The sequence below is a fragment of the Galeopterus variegatus genome, unplaced genomic scaffold (genome assembly GCF_000696425.1).
Source record: "Galeopterus variegatus unplaced genomic scaffold, G_variegatus-3.0.2 Scaffold436, whole genome shotgun sequence".
Lineage (NCBI taxonomy): Eukaryota > Metazoa > Chordata > Mammalia > Dermoptera > Cynocephalidae > Galeopterus > Galeopterus variegatus.
In genome coordinates, this window is record NW_007726547.1 from 263,474 (window position 1) to 289,055 (window position 25,582).

Consider the following 25,582-nt stretch of genomic DNA (forward strand, 5'->3'; position numbering starts at 1 on the left):
TATCACTGGAGCAAAAACACAGTAGAAAGCCAAAACATCACTTCTGATGCTTGGTCAACAGAGAAATCCATCACTGTGCCTCATCATGGGAGCTAAGTGGACCTGAAGTTACACAGATCATTTCATTGAACAGGTTCTATTTTGGATGAGTTCAAACTGTTGGAGTGGTGGAAATGAGCCAGTAGGGGCCTTGTTCTGGAACAAGGCCAAGTCTGCTGTCCCTAGACATGCCTGAAAGACAAACCAGTAACAGAGAGTATGCACTGAATTCACACCTTTGCTTAGTTTCCCATCCTCTCCCAACCTAGCGCATCATGGGGCCAGTTCTCCTCACCCTTGATATCATCCCCAGACTCCCCACTTCTCAAGAAGACCTTACTCCCATGTTCATCGCAGCTCTGTTCACAATAGCCAAGACATGCAACCAACCTAAATGTCCGTCGATGGATGACTGGATAAGGAAACTGTGGTGTATATATATATATATATATACATACGCCATGGAATACTCTACTCTGCCACAAAAAGAATGAAATACTCCCATCTGCAACAACATGGACAAGCCTGGAGAAACTTATGTTGAGTGAAATAGCAAAGCACAGAGGGATAAATACCGCATGTGCCCACTCATAAGTGGGAGCTAAGAGAGAAAGAAGGAAGGAAAGAAAGTCCACAGTAGTGTGTTGGTCTTACAGAGGGAGAGAACATTCCTTGGGCTACAAAGTGGAGTGAGGGGGGAAAGGGAAAACCAGAGGGAGGCTGGGGATAATTGGGTGGGGGACACGGGGTACAAATGCAATTTCTGGTAATGAGTATGCTGCCAGTATGAATCTGGCCCTAACATCATGGGCACAAGAGGTGACAATCAGCTTCGTATCACATGAATATTTATAACCAATAAAATAAATAAATAAAAAGAAGACCTTAGTCATATGGGCTCAAGTCTGCGGCAGGCAGGACTAGCAGAGCCAGAGGACAGATCCACAGGGTGGTCTTCCTCATCCATTTCCCCTACTTGGACAGCATTTATTCAAGATGCAATCTGCCAGTGTTGGCAGCGAGTGTAGAGTGAGGGGAAGAAGTCAGCAAGAATCAAGTCAAATTTAATCTTAGACGCATGCTCAGAAGATTCTAGTTCACTTTCCCTATCTAAATAGATCTTAACATTGTAGGAAAAACATTTTACATTATATTCATTGTCCTTTCAATGTTTCAATATTTATATCTTTAGTAATATTCAGGCTTGTGTATGGGAAACATTTTTTTGGTTTATGGACATGTCATACCTCATAACTAAGGAATGCCAGGCTTTCTATTTTTATATGGAATCAGCCAAAATAACTTTTGGAACTCAAATAGCTACAGTGGTAAATAATGTCATAGGAGATACTTTACTACTAGTCAGCAGTGAGAGAAAGGCTGTGATAGGAATATAAGCAGTGGTTTATTTATTTTTATCTATTCCTCCAATTGAATTTTCCCCAAGGAAGTTAAAGTTCCCATTCTCGAAAGCAGCATTGCCAATGCCAATAGACAGAACAGAAAGGGGGACTTACCAAAGAGGGCTTGCCCTGTCGAAATAATAAACACTAAACACACTCCACTTAACGGAGTTCAATAAGTCCAATGCATTCACTGGCTCAATTACAAAATCCATGAGTTTAAATAAAATAATATACTTGTAAAAATTGTTATTGAAATACAAAGTCAAAGTATAATAATTTTCTTAAATTACGAGCCTAATTGATTTTTTTTAATGGACCATTCACTTGTTCCTTGACCCTAAAAGATTTTTATTGTAGGCCTCCTGTACATTGTAAATTCATTACGACCAACCTAGTTCCCAGAAGTATTGTATCATTAGAGGTACAGAGATGGAGATTAAAAGCAAAGCTGAGAAGTGAACTGTGCCTTAGGCAAATTAATAATACGAGTGAAACTGTTAAGTAAGAATCATTGTTTGGCTGAAAATATTTGACTACGATTATAAAAGTATTTTGGAAAATGTTAATAGAATTCTGCATTGGAACATAGCAGTCACCTTACACTGCAAGGCAGGAATATTTAGAATATGAAAAATGGCACAGGATAAATAAAGCCGTATCTTTGGCAGGTATCAAAATATAGGAGAAATATAGTGTCTTCTTCTAGCATTCATCTTGCTCTCTAAATTACATATTTGCCTGTGGATGAATCTGAGTTCATATATTTACCTGGCATATGTTCCTTTTGGGACAAGAAACTGTTTTAGGATAGAAGTTTCTACTTCTGAGCAATTAAATGCCATACTGTATACACTAAGGAATACTGTGTGCCTTGGCCTAAAAATAGTGAACTTATTAATAAGTTTGGGGATCCCAAAGGCAGAATGGTTTTTTAAAAAATAAAAACTGAGGAAGAACCAACAAAATAAAACCCAGATTTGCATCATAAATTAAAAGTTCATATTCTCCCCACTTACATATTTTATACCCTGAAAAGCTACAAAAGAGAATCAGAAGGACCATTCTACTAAAAAAAACCCTCACAGGTTTTTTGATGAATGGGAAAATAACCAAACACTAATCTGTTTTAAAGAAAACTGTCGTAGAACAGTATTTTTAGTTCTTTCATTCAATGGTAAGTATAAGACCGAAAGCATCCTGCCTCTAGAATTGTGCTGAGAACACTGCACTTGACCTCAAAGATGCTGGCCTCTCTCTCTCTCTCTCTCTCCCCTCATATATGGATATATAGTCCTAGCTATGGACAATATTTAGCTTTATAACCTTGACCAAGGTACCAGAAACTCACTTAAACCCCAGATTATTCAAAGTAAAATAGCCATAGTACCTCTTGCTGTGGCTTCTCCAAAAATGAAATGTGATGATTGATACAGACAAGCTCACTGTGAGCCCGTAAACGCTAATAACAAAAATGTCACATGGCTTTCTCATCCCCTGGAATTTTAATGAGAAAAATTGTCATCATTTATAAAAATGGCTTTCAAGTATCTGCTTCAAGTAACTCTTTTCATTCATTTTTATTGGTCTTGGTTCTCAACATGGAATGATTCAACAATAGATAATCTTTCTGGATGCCATGGAATAAAATGTAAGGGGAAAATATCACAAAACGTGAAGATAGTGAAATAGAAGGAGAATCAAGAAATAAGTGTCAGGCTTAAGAGGAAAACAGCACAGTGAAAAACTAACTGCTTCCCAAATTCTTATTATAAATCAAGATATATAAAATGATATATAAAAATTAAAATGGTTTTATTTTCGAGGAATATTTCTCAAAAATTATTACAATGTACTACATATGCATAGATACATGAGGCAGCATTTTAAATATTTTTGTGATTTTAAAAATAATCATAAATTTAGTATTAATGTTTGTTCATCTAATATGTTCTATCTCTTATGCAAAAGAGCTTAACTGGAGCCATTAAAATCCACTTTGATATCTCAAATAAATACAAGGCTTATTCTTTTTTTTTTTTTTTTTTGCAGCTGGCCAGGACAGGGATCGAACACATGACCTTGGTGCTATAACGTTGTGCTCTAACCAACTGAGCTAACGGGCCAACCCATGGCCTTATTTTTTAAAACATCTTTTTTTTTTTTACATTGTATTCATCATGCAACCACCAATATTTGGATTGAGAAAGAAAATATAAAAAATAACTGAATGCAAAATCTTTACATTAAAAAAAAAAAAGAAAGTAGAAAGTGAAAAAAAAGAACCTCTTTCTAATGAGGTTTAATCAAATAACTGGAGTCTACCTCTCCTGCTCCTGCTTCATTCGTATTCTCTCCTCTTCTGATGTAAAGGATTCCTGTATTTTTATTTTACCCGTTTTCTCAATCTTGTCATCTTTTCGATGTTTGCCAAACCTGTTGATAACAAAAAATTCTAACTTGTCAATGTATACAAAATGAGTTTTCTTTCTTTTGTGACAAAGACATGTACTCGATGAAATGTTAGCTCTTTGAAATAAGGGTCAAATTTCTCCTGCAGTTAGTAGTTTGGGTCAGTATTAATATTTTCAATCAGGTTATTTTATTCATATGTCACTAGAATTTTCCAGAGAAAACCCTTTTGGAAAATGGCCTCGATACTCATTTTTCTTTTGGCAAAATAAAAATGAAAACAAACAGCAAAACTTGCAGCTTATCCTTATTAAACAATTAATAAGTATATAGGACCAAGTGCTGAACACTACAGACGCTGGAAGAAAAAAGGTCTACATTGGAGTGGGTTTCCCTTAGGAATAAAGAATGATAATCCACAATCATCTAGTTAATAATCACTCCATAAACAACTATTCTTTATTTTCACAGTCAGGTTTATTAGAAGCATTAGTCATAGTTTAAAAACTGACAAACAAGGCCATGTTTGCCAGGTTTAAAGTACAAAGGGTATTTACACTGCCTTCACACTTTGAGGTTATTAAAGTGAAAGTTTTAAGGTATCCTCATCAAATACTCTCCAAAATCTGATGAAAAGCAATTGCTGAATGCGGCAGCTTTGAGTTGGAAATCTACACCTGATCAAAAACAAATATAAGGAACAAAGACATGATTCAAAAATGCTCCACACAAACTTCTAGAGATGGGTGCCGAACTCCAGGCTCCTCAAGAAAACAGTAACACTATTTTATTCTGGCATCCAAAATATCTCAGAAACCTCAAACGTGGTATCAATTCTTTTTTCTGCTCTGTTATTTTTCTCCATAAAAGACCATGTTGCCTGGAATGTGTGTCTTCTATATCCCCAAGTAATATTCATCTGCACTGATTTGGTCACCAGATGTTTTATAAAAGAAATCTTTTATGGACAGTGACACAGCTAAGCATTCATAAATATATAAAGTATATTGAGTATTTCTTTCTCAGGAGGAACAAGGAATCTGGCTTATAATGACAATCTCATATCAAAAAAGAGAAGAGAAAAGGGTAGGCCCAAAGTTAACATAAAAGGGAAAGAATTATTTCAATTAATGGCTTGGTTGGTAGCCTAAGTCATTTTTTTTATTAATACAAATCTGATTTTAAATACTTGTCTACATGTGAAGTGTATGTAAGAATATGTGATATGTTAATTAAAGTAACACTATGTTTGCAAAGTGTTATAAATTAGGTTTATAAATTAGGAAGGGAAAGCATTCTTAAAATATTAAAACAGAAAAACATTAAAATACCACCACCACTATTCCTTTAAAAATTATGTATATTATTAGATAGTAATCAAAACTGTCTGTAAAAAAACAAAAAACTGGCTATAAATTTTAAAGCAGATTTATCCTTAAAATTTAGTCTAATTTGAAAATTGGAAGATCATTGCAATTGCAAAAAACAAAAAAAGAACTTAAATCTAGAATCTGTCTACTTCTCAAAACGGATAATATATGTACTGTGCTTTTAAAAATAATAACTACAAAGTATTAAAAATAAAAGACTATTTTTGTCACTATATCAATAATGTCTCAGAGTTAAGCATAGTGATGGGCTTTATACAATGAATGAATAAGTAAATGAAAGAATAAACATAAAAAACTGATACATCTCAGTAGGAGCCAACATCTAAAACATAATGTTCATTCATTTGACAAAAATTTATTGAGCATCTACTATATAGTCAGGACTTATTTGAGGCACTAAGGCTGTAAGCAGTAAACAGAACACAGTAAGTCACTGCAACTATCATAGAGCTTACATTCTAGCTTATATATATATAAGCTAGATATATATATAAGCTAAATATATATATATATATATATATAAGCTAAATATATATATATATTTTTTTTTTTTACCAGTAAGGGCATCACAACCCTTGGCACGGTATTGTGTGCACCACACTCAGCCAGTGAGCGCACTGGCCATCCCTATGTAGGATCTGAACCCACAGTCTCGGCGCTATCAGCGCCACACTCTCCCAAGTGAGCCACGGGACCAGCCTGATTCTAGCTTATGTTTAGGTAACATATTAATATATAACAGATTGGAGAATTCACAGTGCTATGGAGGAAAGCAAAGCAAAGTAGGAGTGATAGAGGGGTCTGTTTCATTTTAGATAGGGTGGTCAAAGATGGCCTCACTGATAAGATGACATTTGAGCAGAGAGCTGCATGAAGTGAGGAAGCTCAACAAGTTGGGGGAGTCAACAAGGTAGAGGAAAGAGCAGGTGCAAAGGTCCTGAGGCACAAGTAGGCTGAGTTTATTTGAGGATCTGCAAAGACAACAACATGGCTAAAGCTGAAGAGAAATGGGGAAGACGGGAGGAAATGACGTGGAGAGGCAGCAGGGGCCGGATCATGCAGGACGTTGCAGGCTACGCAGGATTTGGGATTTTACGGAAAAGAAATGAAAAGCCACTGATGGATTCTGAGCAGAGGAGTGGCAGTGGATGACATTTAATGATACTGGCTTTAGTGTGAAGAATGCACTGCATGTGAAAAGGTGAAATCAGGGAAGGTGGCTCTGGTGATAGGGCAGGTGGCAGTGGAGGAGACTGAGAGAAGCAGTTAGGTTCTGGGTGTATTTTGACAATAGCACTGACAGGATTTGCTGATGGGGAGGCCGTGGGTGTCAGGGAAAGAGATGAGTCCCTGAGGCCTCCAAGGTCACACAGGGCCAGGGAAGGAGAAGGTTTGGTGGACTGGGGTGAGAGTGGTGTACAGCAAAGCTTCAAGGGACAGCATAGGGTTGGACAGATTAATTTGAGTGTTATCAGCACGTGCACTATATTTAAAGCCATGGGGTTCAATTTTCATCCTGAAAATTCTGTAACATTGAGGCATCTAGAAATATAAAATGTATTAAATTCTAACTTCCAGAAAAGTATAAGTTCATATTCTAATACATCATATTAACCTATAATTGGGTGCTCCTAAAGGTAAGTCATTTTAACCAGTTAGTTTTTCAGTTCATAAATATCTTTCAAATGACACAATGTTGCCACATCAATTTATTGGTCTTTTTAGACACATTGTGCTGGTTCACATTCTAAATTATATAAATTCACCCTGCATCATGTTTGAGAAATACCAGGCAATAACACAGATAACAATATATTATCTATCTGTACCAAAAGGTACAGTGTAATCTTATAAGATAATGTATATCTGCTCTTTGAGTTAGTAATAGTGGGGGGGGGGAATTAAGATTGGTTGAGTTTTGCATGTTTAAAACAGTTAAGATATTTTCAGACCAAATGTTGAGTTTAATCAGCTAAGTCAAAATCTTTTTTAAAAATGGTCTTCAACCTACTTATTAAGAAAGTTTCACTTTGTTCACCAAGTTTCATATAATATATAAACTCGGTCTATCAACTTTCAGCTTTTCATTTGAAGTACACGTGATTAAAAAGAAAAAAAGAAAGAGTAGAATCCTGATTTACATTTAAGAACTGCACTTTTTCTCATTGTGTTTGGTATCAAAATATTAATCAGTTTCCTAGACTGCCCTCTAATCACCAGAATAACTACTCTATTATTTATAAATTTATTAACAAACCATTACAGCACACTTTCCCTTTTGAAAAAATATAGATTCAAGATTAATGTATGAAAAAGTGAAGAAACCATAGATAAAATGTTTATAGGTTTGCATTTGGACATTTCCCTTAATACTTGCTTTAGTTAATAAGTGATTTCTTTAAGGTATAAATCATAGCATATTACTTTATAATTGGGGCAAAAATTGATCCCTCGGCTGTAATTTTTTGACAGAATGAAATAAAGACAATAAGTAAAATAATATACCAACCATTCTTGAGTGCAAAAAAGAAAAAAAAAGGTATTTCTACCCACATTCACTCTAATTGTCAATATATTCTAGTATGCTTCTTAATTTATAGTTGCTTAATTCTTCCGGAAAAGGTGATGTGTAGGTGCCATTGAAAAATTTTGGCTAGACATGTACTCTCAAAGTCAGTTTCACAGTAATCAATCTATGAAAACATCATTTAATAGTGAGATGCTTAAAAACTTGGAAGGTAGTAATTATTTTTATATTATATTCTAAAAACCACAGATGAAAGTCAGATTGGTCAGTTTCCAAGGAACAGCATAGCTGAAGAAATACTGTCCTAATGGCATATCCAGGAAGCAAACCCATTCTCAGCAGAGAATCAGAGTTTTGCAAACTGCTCCCAACTAACACCACAAACGTTCAGAGAGAAAACTCCACCACCCAATGGACATGAGGCTGGGAGGTACAGTGGCCACTTTACCCCAGCACCGCAGGAAGAATTTGCTAGTCACATCTTAGGACATATTAACATAGGTGTGGGCTGGCCAGTTAGTTCACTTGGTTAGAGCGTGGTGCTAATAACACCAAGGTCAAGTGTTAGGATCCCCTTACTGGCCAGCCACCAAAAAATAAATAAATAAATAAATAAATAAATAAATAAATAAATAAGAGAATGACTTTAAAAAAATAGAGGAATAGAAGGAAAATAGAGAACTTGAAAAAATGTTGATAGGGAAGAATTGCTTTAGAGGTAGCACTGGACAGGGAAAAAAGGTACACTGAAAGAGTATGCCCGTGCTCCCAAAAAGATACAGTAGATGAGCCCTGTCTCATTCAGGGTAGAATTGATTGGAAGATTTCTTAAACATATGGCTTTCTTCATAATAGAGGAATAGAAGGAAAATAGATAACTTGAAAAAATGTTGATAGGGAAGAATTGCTTTAGAGGTAGCACTGGACAGGGAAAAAAGGTACACTGAAAAAGTATGCCCATGCTCCCAAAAAGATACAGTAGATAAGCCCTGTCTCATTCAGGGTAGAATTGATTGGAAGATTTCTTAAACATATGGCTTTCTTCATAAAGGGTACAGCAATGTTTTCATGCAGCTAAAGTAATCTCAAAGTAATCTGCTAAATGGGTTTCACTATGATGCGTTACAGATGAGATCTTTGTCATCTGCCAGATCAGTCATAGGTATCCTTACGGTAAAGAATAAGGGACAGAATGTGCACTTGTTAACGAACAGGAAAGCAAAGATCAAACAAACCAAGTAACAGAGGATTGCAACAAATTCTATTTATTTTTATGTAGAAAGAACTGTCGTTAAAAATTAACTACTGTTAAGAGCTTCCTTGCTATTAAAACCATCATTTTGGTGGTTAGTGAAGTAACCCAATTCTCTCTGCAGTATAAATAATGCTGAAATATTTTATCCTTTAAATTGTAAATGTGTTTGTATAGCCATTGCATCATCTGTCCTCTGACCACTGCCAGCAATGATACTGTGGTCATTTGAGAGACACCAGCTGCCCAATGAGCCCTGCTCAAGATCCCAGAGAGCAAAATCACATACCCTGTACTGTGTCACTCCTGTGTCCCCATCCAGTTCTCTACATGGCTCAGGAACACACTGTTCACTCAAATTGAAGCAAAACCATCAGTCTTCAACATCATTCCTCCATAGTCCTTCGAGTCATACTCTTCCTAAATGGTATTTGATCTGAGTTTGTCTAGAAAATCTTTTTCATTTGATTCTGGCACTTTTTCCACATTCTTGGTATGAGTGTTCCTTCAACTCATCACCCTGGTCTCTAACACAATTACAAACTTATTTTCACTTAAAGCCCTAATAAGTAATTACTCCAGATTTTATCTAATGAAAAAAAAATCTAGCCATATGATTTTGTAGGTTGTTCTACTGTACTCTTGTCCCTATGTACTGAAGATACATGTTCACACGTTTCTGAAAACCAAAGATTAGAGATTAGTCTCCTTGTCCAATGTCTTTATTTGAGGAACAAGGAAACTGAGGCCCAGCAGGTCTGGGGAGCTGCCCAAAGTCACACTGCAAGCTAGGACTAGAGTTCAGGTAGTTCATAGCTACCTTAAGATATCTCAATAGGTCTGAACTTGGATATTCCTAAGAGAACATGAAATTCCAAGATGTATGAATTTCACTTAGTGTAATTCCTAAGACATATAATTGAGCATTGAATGTTCTTTCGATGATTTAATTACATTTAACTAGAATTTATTGAATTCTTTTTATGTATTTTATCTCATTGATTCCCACAACCAGCATGTGATGTTGGTGTTATCAGCCTCCTGTTAAGTGGAAACCTTGGGAAGCTCAGGGGGATTTAAAGATTTGTTAGGTCATATAGCAAGTAAGTAGCAAAGCCAGAATTAGACCCAAGACTCTTTTACAACACCCAGATACCTCAAAACCTTTAGCAGCCAAAGACAGTCACTATGCTTTTATACTAAAAAAGCAGCTGGTTAATAAATCTTTGCTTAAATAAAGTAGAGAAGTCTAGTATTGCCAGTAGCAATGAGCAGACATTGTTCCTGAATCGAGACCAGGAATTTGAAGGCAAGGTCAAGAACTGCTCCTAACCATTGGAAAGGATCATAAAAACTGCCCATGTAACCATTCATAGGACACTGCCAACATTTCTAAATGCAATGACATTCCAGATGTCATAATCATCTCTTCTGGCATATGCAAATACTGTCAGGGAACAGGAGAAGCATGTCAAACTACCCAAACCCATTCAGAGTTTAGGAATTCACCGCAAGTATTTATCTTTTGTAATGATATGTTCATGGTTTCTGGCCATATATTTTGTGCCTTCGCCTCCATTTTACAAATAAGAAAACAACAACAACAAAGTCACTTGTAATATGTCTTCCTGTACAGGATCTTACATATTTTAGTGACACTTTAAAAAATCGCTACCATGAAAGCGTACTGATTTGCTCAGCAGTAGATTGTGGCAATGCTGGAAGAATCAGGGAAGAGGCTGATTATGGAAAGCAGAAAGCTCCTATTTAGGCAAAAAAAAAAACCATCCTGGTAATCAACAATGATGAGACGGCAGCCTTGGAAAAGGGTACATGACAACTTGATGGTGCTTTTGTAAGATAGGATATAGTTTTAAGTTGGTGGAGTTTAGCAGAAGCTCTCTTTAAAAGGAAATTCACAAACTTGAGAATCATTATTTGACTGTGTATAGTTTTCATCAGTGCTAGTCTGATTAGATTTAATAAACTAAATTCATGTTGGTTGGCATTCAGGAAAAAAGGAGTGACTTTTTTTTTTAAAAGAAAAAAAGTGCTTCTACTTAACCAAGCCAGAACAGCCTTTAGATGTGCAATGTACCCTTAATGGATAACATATCCTTTTCAGGACTCCCATTAAATTCCTTAGAAGTGCACTCTTACCCCTGGTAGAGCCTGTGTTATCAAATCAAGGATGCAATGATATGCCTAGTAACCTGACACTTCAGAAATCCTAGGAGGAAGTGGAACAAGGAAATATTCAAACAATAATTGAAAATCGAGGGGTAAAAAAGGAACCTAGCACAGAATCAATCTTGACTTAAAAAAACAAAAAAAAATACGAAAAATAAAAACTGTGGGATTCAGACATAGACATGGGGGGGAGGAGCAAACATAGTCACCCTTCAAAACACAGGGCAAATACATAAATAACTGAAATAGGGCCGGCCCGGTGGCGCACTGCTATAGTGTGCCGCTTGGGAAGCGCGGAGGCACTCCCACCGAGGGTTTGGATCCCACATACAGACCGGTTCCCGCTCACTGGGCAAATACATAAATAACTGAAATAGGGCCGGCCTGGTGGCACACTGCTATAGTGTGCCGCTTGGGAAGCGCGGAGGCACTCCCACCGAGGGTTCGGATCCCACATACAGACCGGTTCCCGCTCACTGGCTGAGCGAGGCGCGGGAGCAACACCGAGGGCTGCGATCCCGTTGCCGTCCCAGTCCGGTACGGGGGCGACACTGAGGGTTGCAATCCGTTGCCGGACACGGAAAAAGACAAAAAAAAAAATAATAATAAATAAATAAATAACTGAAATAATATTGATAGTACACACTGAGAATTGGAGAGGACGAGCAGAAGCAAATCTTGATCGTGATGTTGAAGCTTTTTGGACATCAGCTGGTTCACAGACCATGTGACATGGTTTCTGTGGCAAATAAATTCCATCCTTGTAAAAAGGGGTCAGTTTGTAATTATTGTTCCATACAGGGTTTTTATCAGGCTTGATATACCTTATGTTTTTCAAATCATGCCCACACAGGTAATCAAGCCACACTCACCCCATAATTCCAAACACCCAAACGCAAATAATATGCAAATTATATTTTTTGTTTCCCCTCTAATTAAACTGACTTTATTATATCTATCTATCTATATATATATACACACACACATATACACTTAAAGACAGTAAAAACAACACGTAATTCTGATTTTTCTAAATGCTTCATTTGGCATTGAAATCAGCCGTGTCCACTTAAAACGATTTGGAGAGTGCCTTTCACACAACTCCTTCCCGGGGTCCTTTCTTTGCTGCTCTACCCCTAATTCTTGCTCTGTTCATTTTAATGCATTATTGTTTCATAATACAATACTACAAATTGCAAATTACATTTGGCTCAAGGAGTGATTATGAAAAATACTATCACTGCTGCCTTTGCTCGAATAACTCTGATAATAATGAGAGACTGATTGAGCTCTAAGCAGCCCAAGTGATGAGAAGGGTCAATTTGAACATTTCTATTAAGCTTCTTTTGTGAAACCCAACACTTTGCCAGGTCAGAGGCAAATAATCATACCCTACATCTGGTTACCATGGTTTTCCTTTTCCTAAAGCATCAGAACGATTTAGCAAGTGGTAACTGCCCTGAAGGCAGTCCCCATAAGAAATGCTAATGAGACCTAAGTCACAAAAACACATCCATTTAAAAGGACACTTGAGAGAAGGGAAAGTAAAAGGTAGAATGATATTTTACTACACCCCTCTTTCTATTAGGACAAAGCACAAGAAGAATTTAGTAACAAAGATAATCCTAATAATTCCTGTTACCATCTGCCTATCTCATACTCAGTATGGCATCCAGGTTGCAAATGCTTTTGAGGTAATGCAAACACATGCAAGATGTAAGGATATCTTTTTTTGAGTTAGAAATATTCACCCTTAATTAAATGTGCATTGTGATTCAAATTACATGTTTTAACTACCCATAGTAGAGATGCTATTCTTTACTGCAGCTGAAACACCCTCAAACATTTTCTTATCATTATGTTTATAGCGCAGATGAAAGTCAGAAAGACAGATAATATGGTCATTGAACTTTTGGGAGGGGAAAAAGAAAAGCCTCAGACTTTTCATGTAGCTCCTGGAAACTTTGAAAGATTAAAACTTCCCCAAAGATCTCATTATCTATAAAGGTAAGGTGTCAGTCAGCAGTTTTTTCTGTTGATTATAGGAAACAATTTCTGTTGATTCACATTCCCTGGAGAACTCTCTATGGAGTAAATTAAGAGGTGTAGCTTTTCGTTTTTTGATCTTTAGGTTGGTTTGCATATTCGGATTCTACATTAAGGAGTTGGTGCATTTTTAAAACGCAATAGAAAGTTCTGTAAATTGCCAAGATCCAGAGGCCACCCCTAATTCTGAGAGCAGGGAGGAGCTCGCAGATCCCATAGAGGCAGCAGGTTCCTCCAGCCAGGATGCAGCCACCCACTGTGACAGGAGTCACACCCCTCTCTTAAAGAACAAGGGACGAAAAGTCATCTATTTGGTTAAATCAGTGTCCTTGCAGCATGCCTGGGTCCTAGAGAGTTTAATACATACAGAAACTGATGGTGTAACACTAAAAAATGGCAACGGCTCTTTCCAGAAAAGATTCTTCGGTCTTCTATGCTGGGCTTTCACTCTACCGCGATGCACAGCACTGGACATTATGTATGACTCAATCGTGCTTAAGAACCCAAATAGGAAGTAGGAACTGAAATCCTGGGGCAGTTTCAGGGATGGAGCAACAAGGGGTAGAAAGAAGGAGGAGATGTGTCTATTGTCTCATGTCCAGTCCCCACGTCCCTCATGTGAAAGAGAACGTGAACTTCGACAAATGTCAAACCACCACATTCTTCCTTATTTGACTAAATAGTTCAACAAGTGTTCAAATATAGAACTTGTTGATGTGTGCACTGGCCTGGAATTCCTCTCATGCCGCCTCTTTTTTCCTCTTCTCACAACTGTCACGTCGCACTGCCTGCTGTGTGGTCTCCGACTCTAGAACGACTCCCCGGCAGTCACGAGCAGGAGAATGTGGCGCTGTGAGAACACATCATGTCTGTGCAAGACACCAGCCCGGACTGCAGGCAGTGCCACTAAGACCTGCCTCCTCAAGTCTCCGCCAGTTACACTTGCTTTCATAGGATGTCATTATGCTGCTTGCCCTAGATGACGTCTGGAGTGGCCTGGTCTGAACTACTGCATATAATCATGGCATGTTAGCAAACCTCATTTCATCGAGGACAGTATATACATAAATCCCAAAGGGCAGAAATAACCCAAATAGCTTCTCAGCAAAGTAACTCAGAAAATCTACTGAGAAACTAACTCAGCTAAGGGGAGAAAAGCCCATTAAAAAAAGAACTTAACAAATAACATGAACTGACAGATGTACAGCACCTCAAAATTTCAAAAGTTTTCCTTATGCATTCTCTCATTTAGTTCTTAAAATTAAATGTGAAGAAAAGTGGAAATGTGGAAACTGAGGCTGATGTAGTTAAATGCCAGAGGTGGTGGGGCTGGGCTGGGACAGGAAAGCTTGAAAAGCTAAATCTCAAATTTTCTCTGCTACGGTCTGTGCTTCTCCCTCTGAGATTCACTTCAGTCTCTTTGAATGACTAGGCTCTTCGTGTTGATTTACACAGTAAGAGCTCAGGAAGGCAAGTAAAATCTGTATTTATTACACTAAAATTACATTTAAAAGGAACTTTCAAAAAGATCACCATGCAAGAATCTTAAACAGTATAACATCAAGATTGTAAAATACTCAAAAGCGGTAAATGTAACTTTAACCCTTAAACATCCACCAATATGCATGGTGTGCTGTTCCTCGACACAGCATAACAACCAGTACATGCTGCTGATGGATGGGCCTGAGAACAAGCAGCCACAGAAATACCAAAGCATTCAGGTGACTTATCTGAAGATCAATAATGCAATTACAAGTCATCCAGGCAGGGCAGCTGAGGTCAGGCAGGGGCAGAGTTCGTCAACCTCGGCACTACCGAACTGTTGGACCAGATATTCCCTTGTCACAAGGGCTCTCTTATACCTCTCTTATACCTCAACAGGATGTTTAGCAGCATTCATAGCCTCTAGCCACTAGGCTCCAGCAGCACCTGTTCCCTACTGGTGACAAGCAGACACTGATCAGTGTTTCCCGGGGGGCTAAGCTTGGGGGTTGTGAACCACGTGCCTAGGGTTTAAGACAAATGACTAAGCTCAGTTCACTACATTATCTTCATGATTTGCAAAGGATGAGAATAATGACAGGTAAAGGACAGAAGAGGGTAGATGGGTCTTCAACCCCAAATGCTCCATGTTTTTAAGGGCTACTTCCTAAAGAAGGAAGTCTGTTTCTGCCAAGATGGTTAGGGTTGAATGTAGATGAACATCTAAGTCCCAGAAGATGACATCTAACAAGCTAGACGAGAATATTTTCGGGGATGTATCCATAAAAACCAGCAGAGTAAAAAGGCACTAAATCAGTAAAATCAACATTAAAACACTGTGATTACGAGCTTATACTTCCAAATCAGAAAGACATGGGTTATTTGATGTATGACAATATATTTAAAGTATTACCTTTAAATATAGTAGTAGCAAAGTTTAAATGCAATCATGTTTTAAAACGTGTTAGCACAGTGTCAGCAGAAATCATCACTCAGTAACTTTTCTACTATTTTCTAACAATAGTGTGTAGACATCCATCCCCTTTCTTATCTTTCCAGGTAAGATATTCTAGGCTCCCTAAGTTTGGAAGATCATGACCATTTAAATCATAGATACATATATATATTTTTATCATTTGTGATCTACTCACTGTCTTTTTGGTCAAAGCAAAACGCTCTGGCCAGTGGCTGTTGGTCTTGGCCAGCATGAGGGACTGAGGACAGACAGCGGCCCACAGCTCCAAAGCAGTCGCAATCCCACGGGACCGAGGCCACCTGGCTTCAGAAACACTGGGTTGGACAGGCAGGACCAGAAGCAGGCACAACATGGCAGGTGCCACTGGCTGCCCACCCCATAACCATTCTCCCATCCTCCTTACTAGTACAACTCTGCTTTCGTTGGGAGAAGATATACACATAGTTGATATAAAATGACATTCCCCAGCCTCTCCTGAAAATAGGAACAAAACATGGAGGGCAGCAGTCAAGAGCACACACTCTGGAGCCAGAATCCTGGGTTCCAACCCCAGCTTCACCTCTTTCCAGCTACAGGGCCCAAAGCTATGGGAGCCAGCGATGCTGGGCAACCCACTTAGCCTCTTTGAGCTTGTTTCCTCTTCGATAAAATGCAACCATCCTCACGGGTTTATTGTAGGATTCAGTGAATTACCCATCACGGTGTGCTGTCACACGTAAGCACTCGATAGGAACTATTTTATTATCATTATTATTCTTAATTTCTGGCTCATAGAAATTGATGAGTGGGACTTCTGGAGAAAATCCTTAGACACAGGCTGACTAAGCTCTAAGCTGCCTTGTCCCCTTCCTCCTCCTTCCCGCTCAGAATGCTGACAAGCTGGCTAGAGTTGCAACCGTGCGGTGACATTGAGGATACAAATGCATGTTAAGACACTCATACTCACAGGCGCATTATGCACAACAGCCAAGTGTCAATGGCGGATGGATGGATAAACAACATGCAGTATATACACACAGTGCCACATTATTCTGCCTTAACAGGAAGGAGAAATGCATGTTAAGACACTCAGACTCACAGGCGCATTATGCACAACAGCCAAGTGTCAATGGCGGATGAATGGATAAACAACATGCAGTATATACACACAGTGCCACATTATTCTGCCTTAACAGGAAGGAAATTCTGACACATGCTCCAACATGGACAAACCTTGAGAACATTAGGCTAAGTAAAATCAACCAGTGACAAAAAGAAAAATACTGTATGATTCCACCTATATGAGGTACCTAGAGAAGCCAAGTTCATAGAGACAGAAAACAAAATGGCAGGTGCCAGGGCTGAGAGCAGAGGGAGATGAGGAGTTGCCATCTAATGGGTGCAGAGCATCAGTTTTGCAAGAAGGAAAGAGCTCTGGAGGTAGCCAAGTTCATAGAGACAGAAAACAAAATGGCAGGTGCCAGGGCTGAGAGCAGAGGGAGACGAGGAGTTGCCATCTAATGGGTGCAGAGCATCAGTTTTGCAAGAAGGAAAGAGCTCTGGAGGTGGACAGTGGTGATGGTTTCCATGACAATGTGAATGTACTTAATGCCACTGCACTACACACTTAAACATGGTCAAGATGGTAAATATGATGTTATGTATATTTTACCACAATTTTAAAAAAGAATAATAAATTCATGTTTAAGGATGGTTGAATAAAAAAGAGGTAGTGATATTGATGACACTTGGGGACCCCCATGGGAGCCCTGGACTGCCAATCTTCAGACTTCTCTTAAATGACGGAAAAGTAGACCCTGGTTTCTATGAGCCACAGTAGTTTGGGTCTGTGCTAACCAAAACAGTTTCTCACAGATCTAGTCATGGAAACGAGAAGGCAAGAGGATTGTTTCCTTTCGTACAGTCAGCTTCCCGATGAGAGAAAAGCAAAATATATTTTTTGCAACATCTTTGTAAGGGATCCCATGTTCAGATCAATAACTCATTGGTTCAGTCCTACAGTTCCCAGCAACTGATTTTCCCCTCAAGATGTTACCCTCAAATCAACCCATGGTGGCCAACAGAGGTCAGGGTGGAGCCAACAGCCTTCCAAGGGTGTAAGAGCAGAACTAATTGAGACCACTAAAAATAACCACCCAAATGAAGTACCATCTATTCAGGCCAATGACGGCATTCCAGCTGACAAAGACTTTCATTATTGAAAACAAGAGGAAAACAACAATTCATGAGTCAGAAATGATTTGCATTTCCTCCTCATTGTTTCTGATGCTATTTGGGTACTATCCAGTTGGTGAGCAAAGATGGCTTCATATGCTTTCTATTATTTGGGCTGTTAATAAATACTTTCTCTCTAATTAGATGGCTGCCCATCAGCTGCATGTATACAGAACAGGGGAGGACACTTCCAAAAAAAAAGAGGTCCTTTTCCTTTGCTGACCAGACTAAATGGAAACAGTTTGAAAATTCTGCTTTTGTGACTTACAGAACTTCCGTATCACAAGAAAAATAATGTTCAAAGGAATTTTGCCAGATAAATAGACAGCAGTCTACTCAGAGAGTAAAAGCATTGAACTTCGAGAATAAAAGATAGTAAGACCCACATGGATAAAACTGTATTTGAATGTGGACATTTCTAAAAAAGAATTCCATAGGAAAAATGTTCTATAAATTTTTCTACATGTTCATTAAAGTTGAAATGGCAGACCTAAAATCTCTATTTAAAGATTGTAACAGTATCTATTACCAAACAATAGCTAACTGGTTGCGTGCTCTACCTTTATAAAAACAACCCTTAATTTATAATATTTTATTATAGAATATATAAAAGAAATAAAAATAATGTCATAGCAGGAAATATACATAATTTTGCACTTTCCTGGGAAATACATTTTCAGAAAGAAATCTAGTTAACATGTTTTTGAATGCAATGACCATAAAGTGCATAATCCACAGAATGACTCATGAAATTAAAAATGCATGTAAAAATAATAAAGTTAAAAAAAAAATGCATGTAGCCAGGACATAGTCATGGAAATCTGAAAAGGCCAACAAACTAAAATCATGGGCATGCTCAATACACCAATTTCAATAGTTTAAATAAAGCATTAATAGTTTGAACATGCCAATAATTTGATATCCCCTTGGATAGAATGTAAAAGATAAACACTATTGCCCTGAAAAACTACGATTTGCAAATGTCTTTGTTCATCACCACTTTTTTAATCCACAAGGGATAGTAGTACCCGTGAGTCTTGGGGAAATAGGCACTAGGAAAACACAGTCTGAAAACACATACAAGTACACAGTGAGCACTCCTGAATATATGTTACAATGGTTAAATGTCACGTTATTTTTTTAAAAAAGCTTTCAGAAAAATAATTTTAAAGTTGGCACTTTGATGAGAGAGGCTATCTATGTGACCTAAGCTTTTCTTGTTCGGTAAACATGGGGGAAGATTGGAAGCCAATTCCAAGTAGCTAATGCCGTCAAGAGCTTCATGCCCACCTGCCTGTGGGAAGGTCGGGTGCTTGGAGTGTCACAAAACCAACACTCAAAGAAAAGCAGAGAAGGAATAACAAATTCTCACCAGCTAAGGGAAGAAGTGATCCCACATTTAGCAAAATCAATCAATACATTTATCTTTCCTCCCAGTTGCATTTGGGTAATAATATACTTAAAAATCAATTCCTCATATCCTAAATCCCACAGTCCTTTGTGAAAATTTGCAACCGGGATTGATATATCATTTAAAATGCCATTTCCATTGCTGAAAATTGTGAAAATCGGTTACAGGTTTTGTGTCTGTCTTTGTGTAGGGAGTATTGGGGGGAAAAGCTTTGCTTCTTAAAGCAGGAATTAACACACGATGTCCTTAACATGGAACAAACATTAGCATCAGAGATAGTCTGTCTGCACTGGCATCACACGAAACACTAAAGTGTACCACACAGCAATGGGCAACCTTCCAAACAGGCCCAGTGGCACCCACGGACTAATCACCCCCGTGCCCAAGGCCATGAGTACTTTCTGACCTCAGCAGAAACGCCATTGACCACATCATTCCAATCAATGAAAAACACACCCTTGTTTTCACGGCTTTCATGACCACACACTTCTGGTTTTCCTCCTGTGCCTGCAGCAGCTTCTTCTCAGTCACCAACATGTCCTTCCACCCCCACCCACTCCCCTGAACTGCCCCTGATATGTGAAGGGGCCTCTGAACTCTGGCTTCTGCCTGCTATTCCTTCCCTGTACATACACTTCCCAGACAGCTCCCTCCACTAATGCCACCATGGTTTCAAGCATCTTTCAAGTATCTTCCATGTCTTTGACTTCCAAATCTCTACACTCCCAGCCCCTCCCCGCATCTACCCACCAGTCACCTCCATCTGGATGTATCACAGACACGTCAGATTCAATATGCCATGTTTCCTCAAATATGATCCTCCTCCGGTGTTTTCTAGTCAGTGTGCGCGTGTCTGACTATCCACCCAGGTGACTGGGCCAAAACCATGGGGATTATTTCCTACTTTTCTTTCTCTCTTGCCTTTTTACATCTAATCAAATAACTCAGTCCCTGAGATCCTGAAATATGTCTGTATGTCTCTATCTGCCAGTCATCACCATCTCTGGCCATGATTTTTACAGCAGCTACCTAAAAGAGTTCCCACTGTCTCTCTGGTCCAGCCCTTTAGGGGTATCACTCTATACAATGTGTAATCTTTCAGTTTTTTTAATAACTGTAAATTTTGTCAAGCCATTCTCTTGAATGGCTTCCCACTGTCCTTAGCGTAAGGGCCAAGCCATATCAAGAGTCATTTATGAGAGGCCACCCTGACTCTCAAATGCCTCCAGGTTCCTCCACCTCCACCCTTGCAAATCTAGAGGATTTCCAGCATCTAAACAGTGTTTTTCAAGTTGTGTGTTGGAACCCACTAGAGATCTAACACTGATTTGGTGGGACTCACCAAGCATTTTTAAAAACTGAATTACATTATGGTAATAACAACAGCAACAAATATCTACATAGTGCTTACTTTGTACCAGGAGGAGTTCTAAAATGCTTTGTATATATTCATTTCAGCTTCAAAACAACTCCGTGAGGTAGGTAGCATTATTATGCATACTTCACAACTAGAAAAATAAAGCACACAGAGTTTAATTAACTTGCCCCCAATATAAGAGTATATTGTGTAACTATCCAGCAGGGATTTGAACTCAGGCAAGTCCAGTCTCTTAACCACAACATTGTGCTGCCTCTCTGCAAAATGCATCAGACTGCAGCACACAGGATTACTTGCTTTGTGAAATGTTTACTTATTTGTGCATGTGTGTGTACACGGGGTTGCAAGGTAGAATGTGTTTCTTATTATGGATGACATCAAAAGAGTGTGAATCCCACTGGTGCAAAACATTCCTGTCCCTCCAACACCTTCTTCAGATACAGAACTCAAAACCTATTTTGGATCTCAGTTTTAGTGTCATTTCCTTCCAGTCTGGATTGGGCCAACTTGCTCTAAGTTCCCAAAATTTCTACATCCCCCTTTCATGAGGCCCATCGGAGCAGCACCTGCTTACTCAGTGCCTGTCACCTCTCAGCTGTATCCACCACTAAATCCCCATACCTAGCACAATGCCTATGATACATGAGGCACTCAAGGAAATATGGTGAATGGATGGTTATACCTCACGATTACTAAAGACATCACACACACTCCATAACCAGGCTTGGGGGCGGGGGGGAAGTCCTCCTGCTCATCGTTAGGAACAATTTTTGCCACGGTTAGAATTTATTTTACTGCCTGGGTGATTGTTTTGTGCAAAGCTGGTGAAATTTTATGTGGATGCCTCTATGTACTGTGCTTGTTTCAGAGTCATGTAACACTACAGGTGACAGGGTGAGACAGAAGCAGGGACTGGAGACGGTGAGAGAACAAAGCTGTTCTCTCCATAGCAAGCTCAAGGTAACCGGCCCACCCTGCCAGTAGCACTGATCTTGAGAACTCACTGGATCAGGGACACTGCACAAGCTGCACAAGCTGAAGACTTCCTTGACTCCAGATCTGCAGCACACGCCCGCCAATTTGCAAAGGAGCAGTAAAAGTTAATCTTTAATGGGATACTCATCATTAAGTGCTGAAACAAGACTGCCCATCGGGAGGTTTACTGCTCATTTGCAAATATACTTACCTGAATGTTGAGACAGTCAGACTAAGTTTGTTTTAGGGCAATCGCCTTTCCCCGGGTCTGTGTTTTAGTTTCTTCATGCATAGAATGGGACACAAAATAGTACCTTATAGGTTTATTAAGAGAATTACATGGGTCATTGAAAATAATGTTGTTAGCAGAATTTCCACCAGTGTCAACATGCAACGAATGCTAACTGCTAGCTGCAGTAAGGTAGAAGTAAGCTACTTGGGGAAAGTTATTTCTCCTTAGAGGAGTCCTAATGACCAGCATATCCCTAACAAAGTCAGAAATGTGGGCCAGTAAGTGATCATGGACAACCCTGTAAATTAACCAAAGAGTGGAAAGAGAGAAACCTTAACATAGCAAATAGGGATATTTTGTAGGTGGTTTCCATTAACTCAGCTCATTTCAAAGTCTCTGTTCCTTTGTATGGACAGAGAATGTTAAGTCCTTTCTTTTCAAGCCGTAAGTTGTTACATAACCAACAAGTGAGACATGATATTTTAATTACAGATGAAATGTACGTTATGACATAAATATTATGTTATGGAAGGAGAAATTAAGGTGAGATTGTCATCACCCTGTCAAACCACACCTCATTTAAGAGTCGCAAGATTCCAGGCCCTGGGAGTGGGCTGGGCCCCAGGGGCCTCAGCAGAGTGCGTGGATACCATGCTGAGAGAGGGGCAGAGAAAGCTCCAGAGTGCCTCCTCTGGTGAGGCAGAGGTGTCCGTAAGCTACCCTTGGGTGTGGCTTCAGAAGGGAGGAGGACTTTCTCCAACTCATCCCCCACAGCAGCTGCTCACCAAGCCTGTGAGGAGTGAGACCAAGGTCCTGACTTCTTTTAGGGACACTATTACGCCATCTCCTGGACCCTGATGTTTCAAAGCTTAGAAAGACCTTAACAGGGTAATTTTAACATTAACCCCTTGCTTAAATCTATCACCCCTCAACTATACAATCCTCAGCCTGAAAGCTGGGAACTGCCCAACTTAAAGGACTTAATCTGGCAGTCATATCGTCTTGTGAGTCTGATGCGATAGAGAATACTTCAATCGTTTATGGCTAGAGCAGCAGAGAAGATGGCAACTTCAACAACAAGCCAGAGAACACTATGTACATAAATACAGCATGAAACAGCTGCCCTACAGGGACTGACTGTCTCCCCAGTGACAGGCAGGTACATACGTGGCAATGACGTCATCTTCCAAAGATGGGACACCAGAACTGCCCTGGCGTGATAACGTCATAAATTGCAAATTACTCCAGATAAAAGTTTCTCACACGCACTGCTTGCCAACTTACTCCAGAAGTTTTATTTATGAGGATACTTTAAAAAGTTGATGGAAAATAGAATGAAAACATAGTACAAATCTTCCCCTGAACTTTTTGGAGATCCCTTGTATTTATTCACTTGTTCAACAAATGCTTATTACCTTAGTCTGGATTTCACCAGAAGCAGACCCTGAGACCAGGATTCAGTGCAGTGGTTTAATAGAAGATGCAGTAAACACCTGGTAGAGAGGTGGAGACGAGATGGAGGGGACGAAGGGCAGCCAAAAAGGCATGTTCTCCAGCCTGTTGCACTGTGGGTAGGTGGAGCTCAATGCTGCAGGCAAACTCTGGGGTGATCCTCTCAATCTGTAGTGTGTACATGAATCTCCAGGGCTGTTAAACAGCAGATTCTGATGTCAGGTGGTCTAGGGTGGGGCCTATGATTCTGCATGGTCAAGGGTATACAATTTATGCCTCAGTGTTATAAATTTGAGGGCCCTGGGAACTGGAGTACCCTTACACTGGCTTTCCTGGGTCATTGGTTGAGGACTGCTCCAAGGTGTTGTTATTCTGGGCACTTCCAGCAAGCCCACATAGAATCAGAGCTGTCTTCCAAAGCATGGGAGAGGCCTTGGGCATAGAGGCAGAGACTGGCCACTGAAGAGGTTCAGGCAACTGGCATCTTTGGTTGAGGACTGCTCCAAGGTGTTGTTATTCTGGGCACTTCCAGCAAGCCCACATAGAATCAGAGCTGTCTTCCAAAGCATAGGAGAGGCCTTGGGCATAGAGGCAGAGACTGGCCACTGAAGAGGTTCAGGCAACTGGCATCTGTTACACTCACTGGGCACTGATTATGGCAGGGAAAAAAAGGTTAACATCCCCTGCCACTGTCAACTTATTACTAAACCTAGTCAGTGGGATACATCGTACCTTAGGTAGCAATAAGTGCAAATGAAAAAAATAATACCAAAAGTGGGACAGAAATGTCAAGATAGGAGGGAACGCAGTTTGCAATTTTGGACAGATCTCCAGGAAAAGCTGACACTTGGATGCAGATGTTAAAGGTGCAAGAGTGAACCTGTGGCTATCTAAGAAGAGAACATTCTAATTAGAGGGATGAGAAAGGACAAAGGCTCTAGTGGACCTGGCAGGTTCAGGGAAGAGAAGGCCACGGTCGCTAATGTGAAGTTAGCGAGGTACTGCGACTTCTGGTGGGGAGGCAAGGGGCAGTGAGGAGCAGAGCTGGAGGGCTGCTGCCCAACCCAGGAAGAGACATGGGGGGCCTGGACCATGAGACCATGGTGACAGCAGTGCAGGGACTGGAAAGTGCTAGGAGTACAGATACATGTTGAAAACAGACCAAATGGGCTTTTGCACATTAATAAATGGAACATGGGTTATAAGGAAGAAAGAGAGGTCAAGGATTACTCCAAGGCCTTGGACCTACCACCTGAAAAAACAGAGCTGCCATTATCCAAGAAAAGGAACACTAAGAGTGGAGTGGTAGTTCTGCGGCAAATATCCGGAACTATGGGAGCATGTAAAGTTTCAGATGCTTGGTTGACATTCAAGTGCACATGTGAAGAAGATGGTTAGATCTACCAACCAAGAGCTCAGAGAAGATGTCCAGGCTGGAGATGTGATCTTGGTAGTCATCTGCCTGAGAATGTGTTCAGCGCCCACAGGCTCTGATTCCTGAGAATATTAATTCTTTGTTATGAAAAAGAGAAAAAGAGAAGGGGACTAAAGACTGAGCCCTGGGGTACTCTGGAGGATAGAGCTTGACACAGAATTAGGAGAGGACAACATCCGTAATCATCAGGCAAAAGCAAATCAAAACCACAATAAGATGCCATCTCAACCCAGGGAGGCTGACTATAATAAAAAAGACTGAGAATAACAAATGCTGGCAAGGATATGGAGAAAGGGAAACCCTCCTACACTGTTGATGGGACTGTAAATTAGTGCAGCTATTATGGAAAACACTGTGGAGGTTCCTCAAACAACTACAGACAGAACTATCATATGATTCAGCAATCCCACTACAGGGGATATATCCAAAGGTATGGAAATCATCGTGCTGAAGAGATACCTGCACTCCAATGTTTACTGCAGCTCTGTTTACAGTAGCCAAGATTTGGAACCAACCTAAATGCCCACCAACGGATGACTGGATAAGGAAAATGTGGTATATATACACCATGGAATACTACTCTGCCATAAAGAAGAATGAAATTCTGCCATTTGCAGCAACATGGATGAGGTTGGAGAAAATTATAAGTGAAATAAGCCAGCCACAGAAAGAGAAATGCCGCATGTCCTCACTCACAAGTGGGTGGGTGGGAGGGAGGGAGGAAGGAAGGAAGGAAGGAAGGAAGGAAGGAAGGAAGGAAGGAAGGA

General features: G+C 39.6%; 1 protein-coding gene across 12 annotated transcripts in view; it reads right to left on the reverse strand.

Annotated features, from left to right (window-relative positions):
- Nucleotides 1-25,582, reverse strand: part of PARD3 (par-3 family cell polarity regulator) — a 714,454-nt gene that overhangs the window by 188,402 nt on the left and 500,470 nt on the right. For 9 of the 12 annotated variants that reach the window (XM_008568725.1, XM_008568720.1, XM_008568718.1 and 6 more), the window contains one exon: nt 3,768-3,878. The exons of the other annotated variants lie outside the window; for them this stretch is intronic. In XM_008568725.1, the coding sequence (XP_008566947.1) occupies nt 3,768-3,878 (111 nt within the window). The remainder of the gene's footprint in view (nt 1-3,767; nt 3,879-25,582) is intronic. 12 annotated transcript variants of the gene reach the window in all.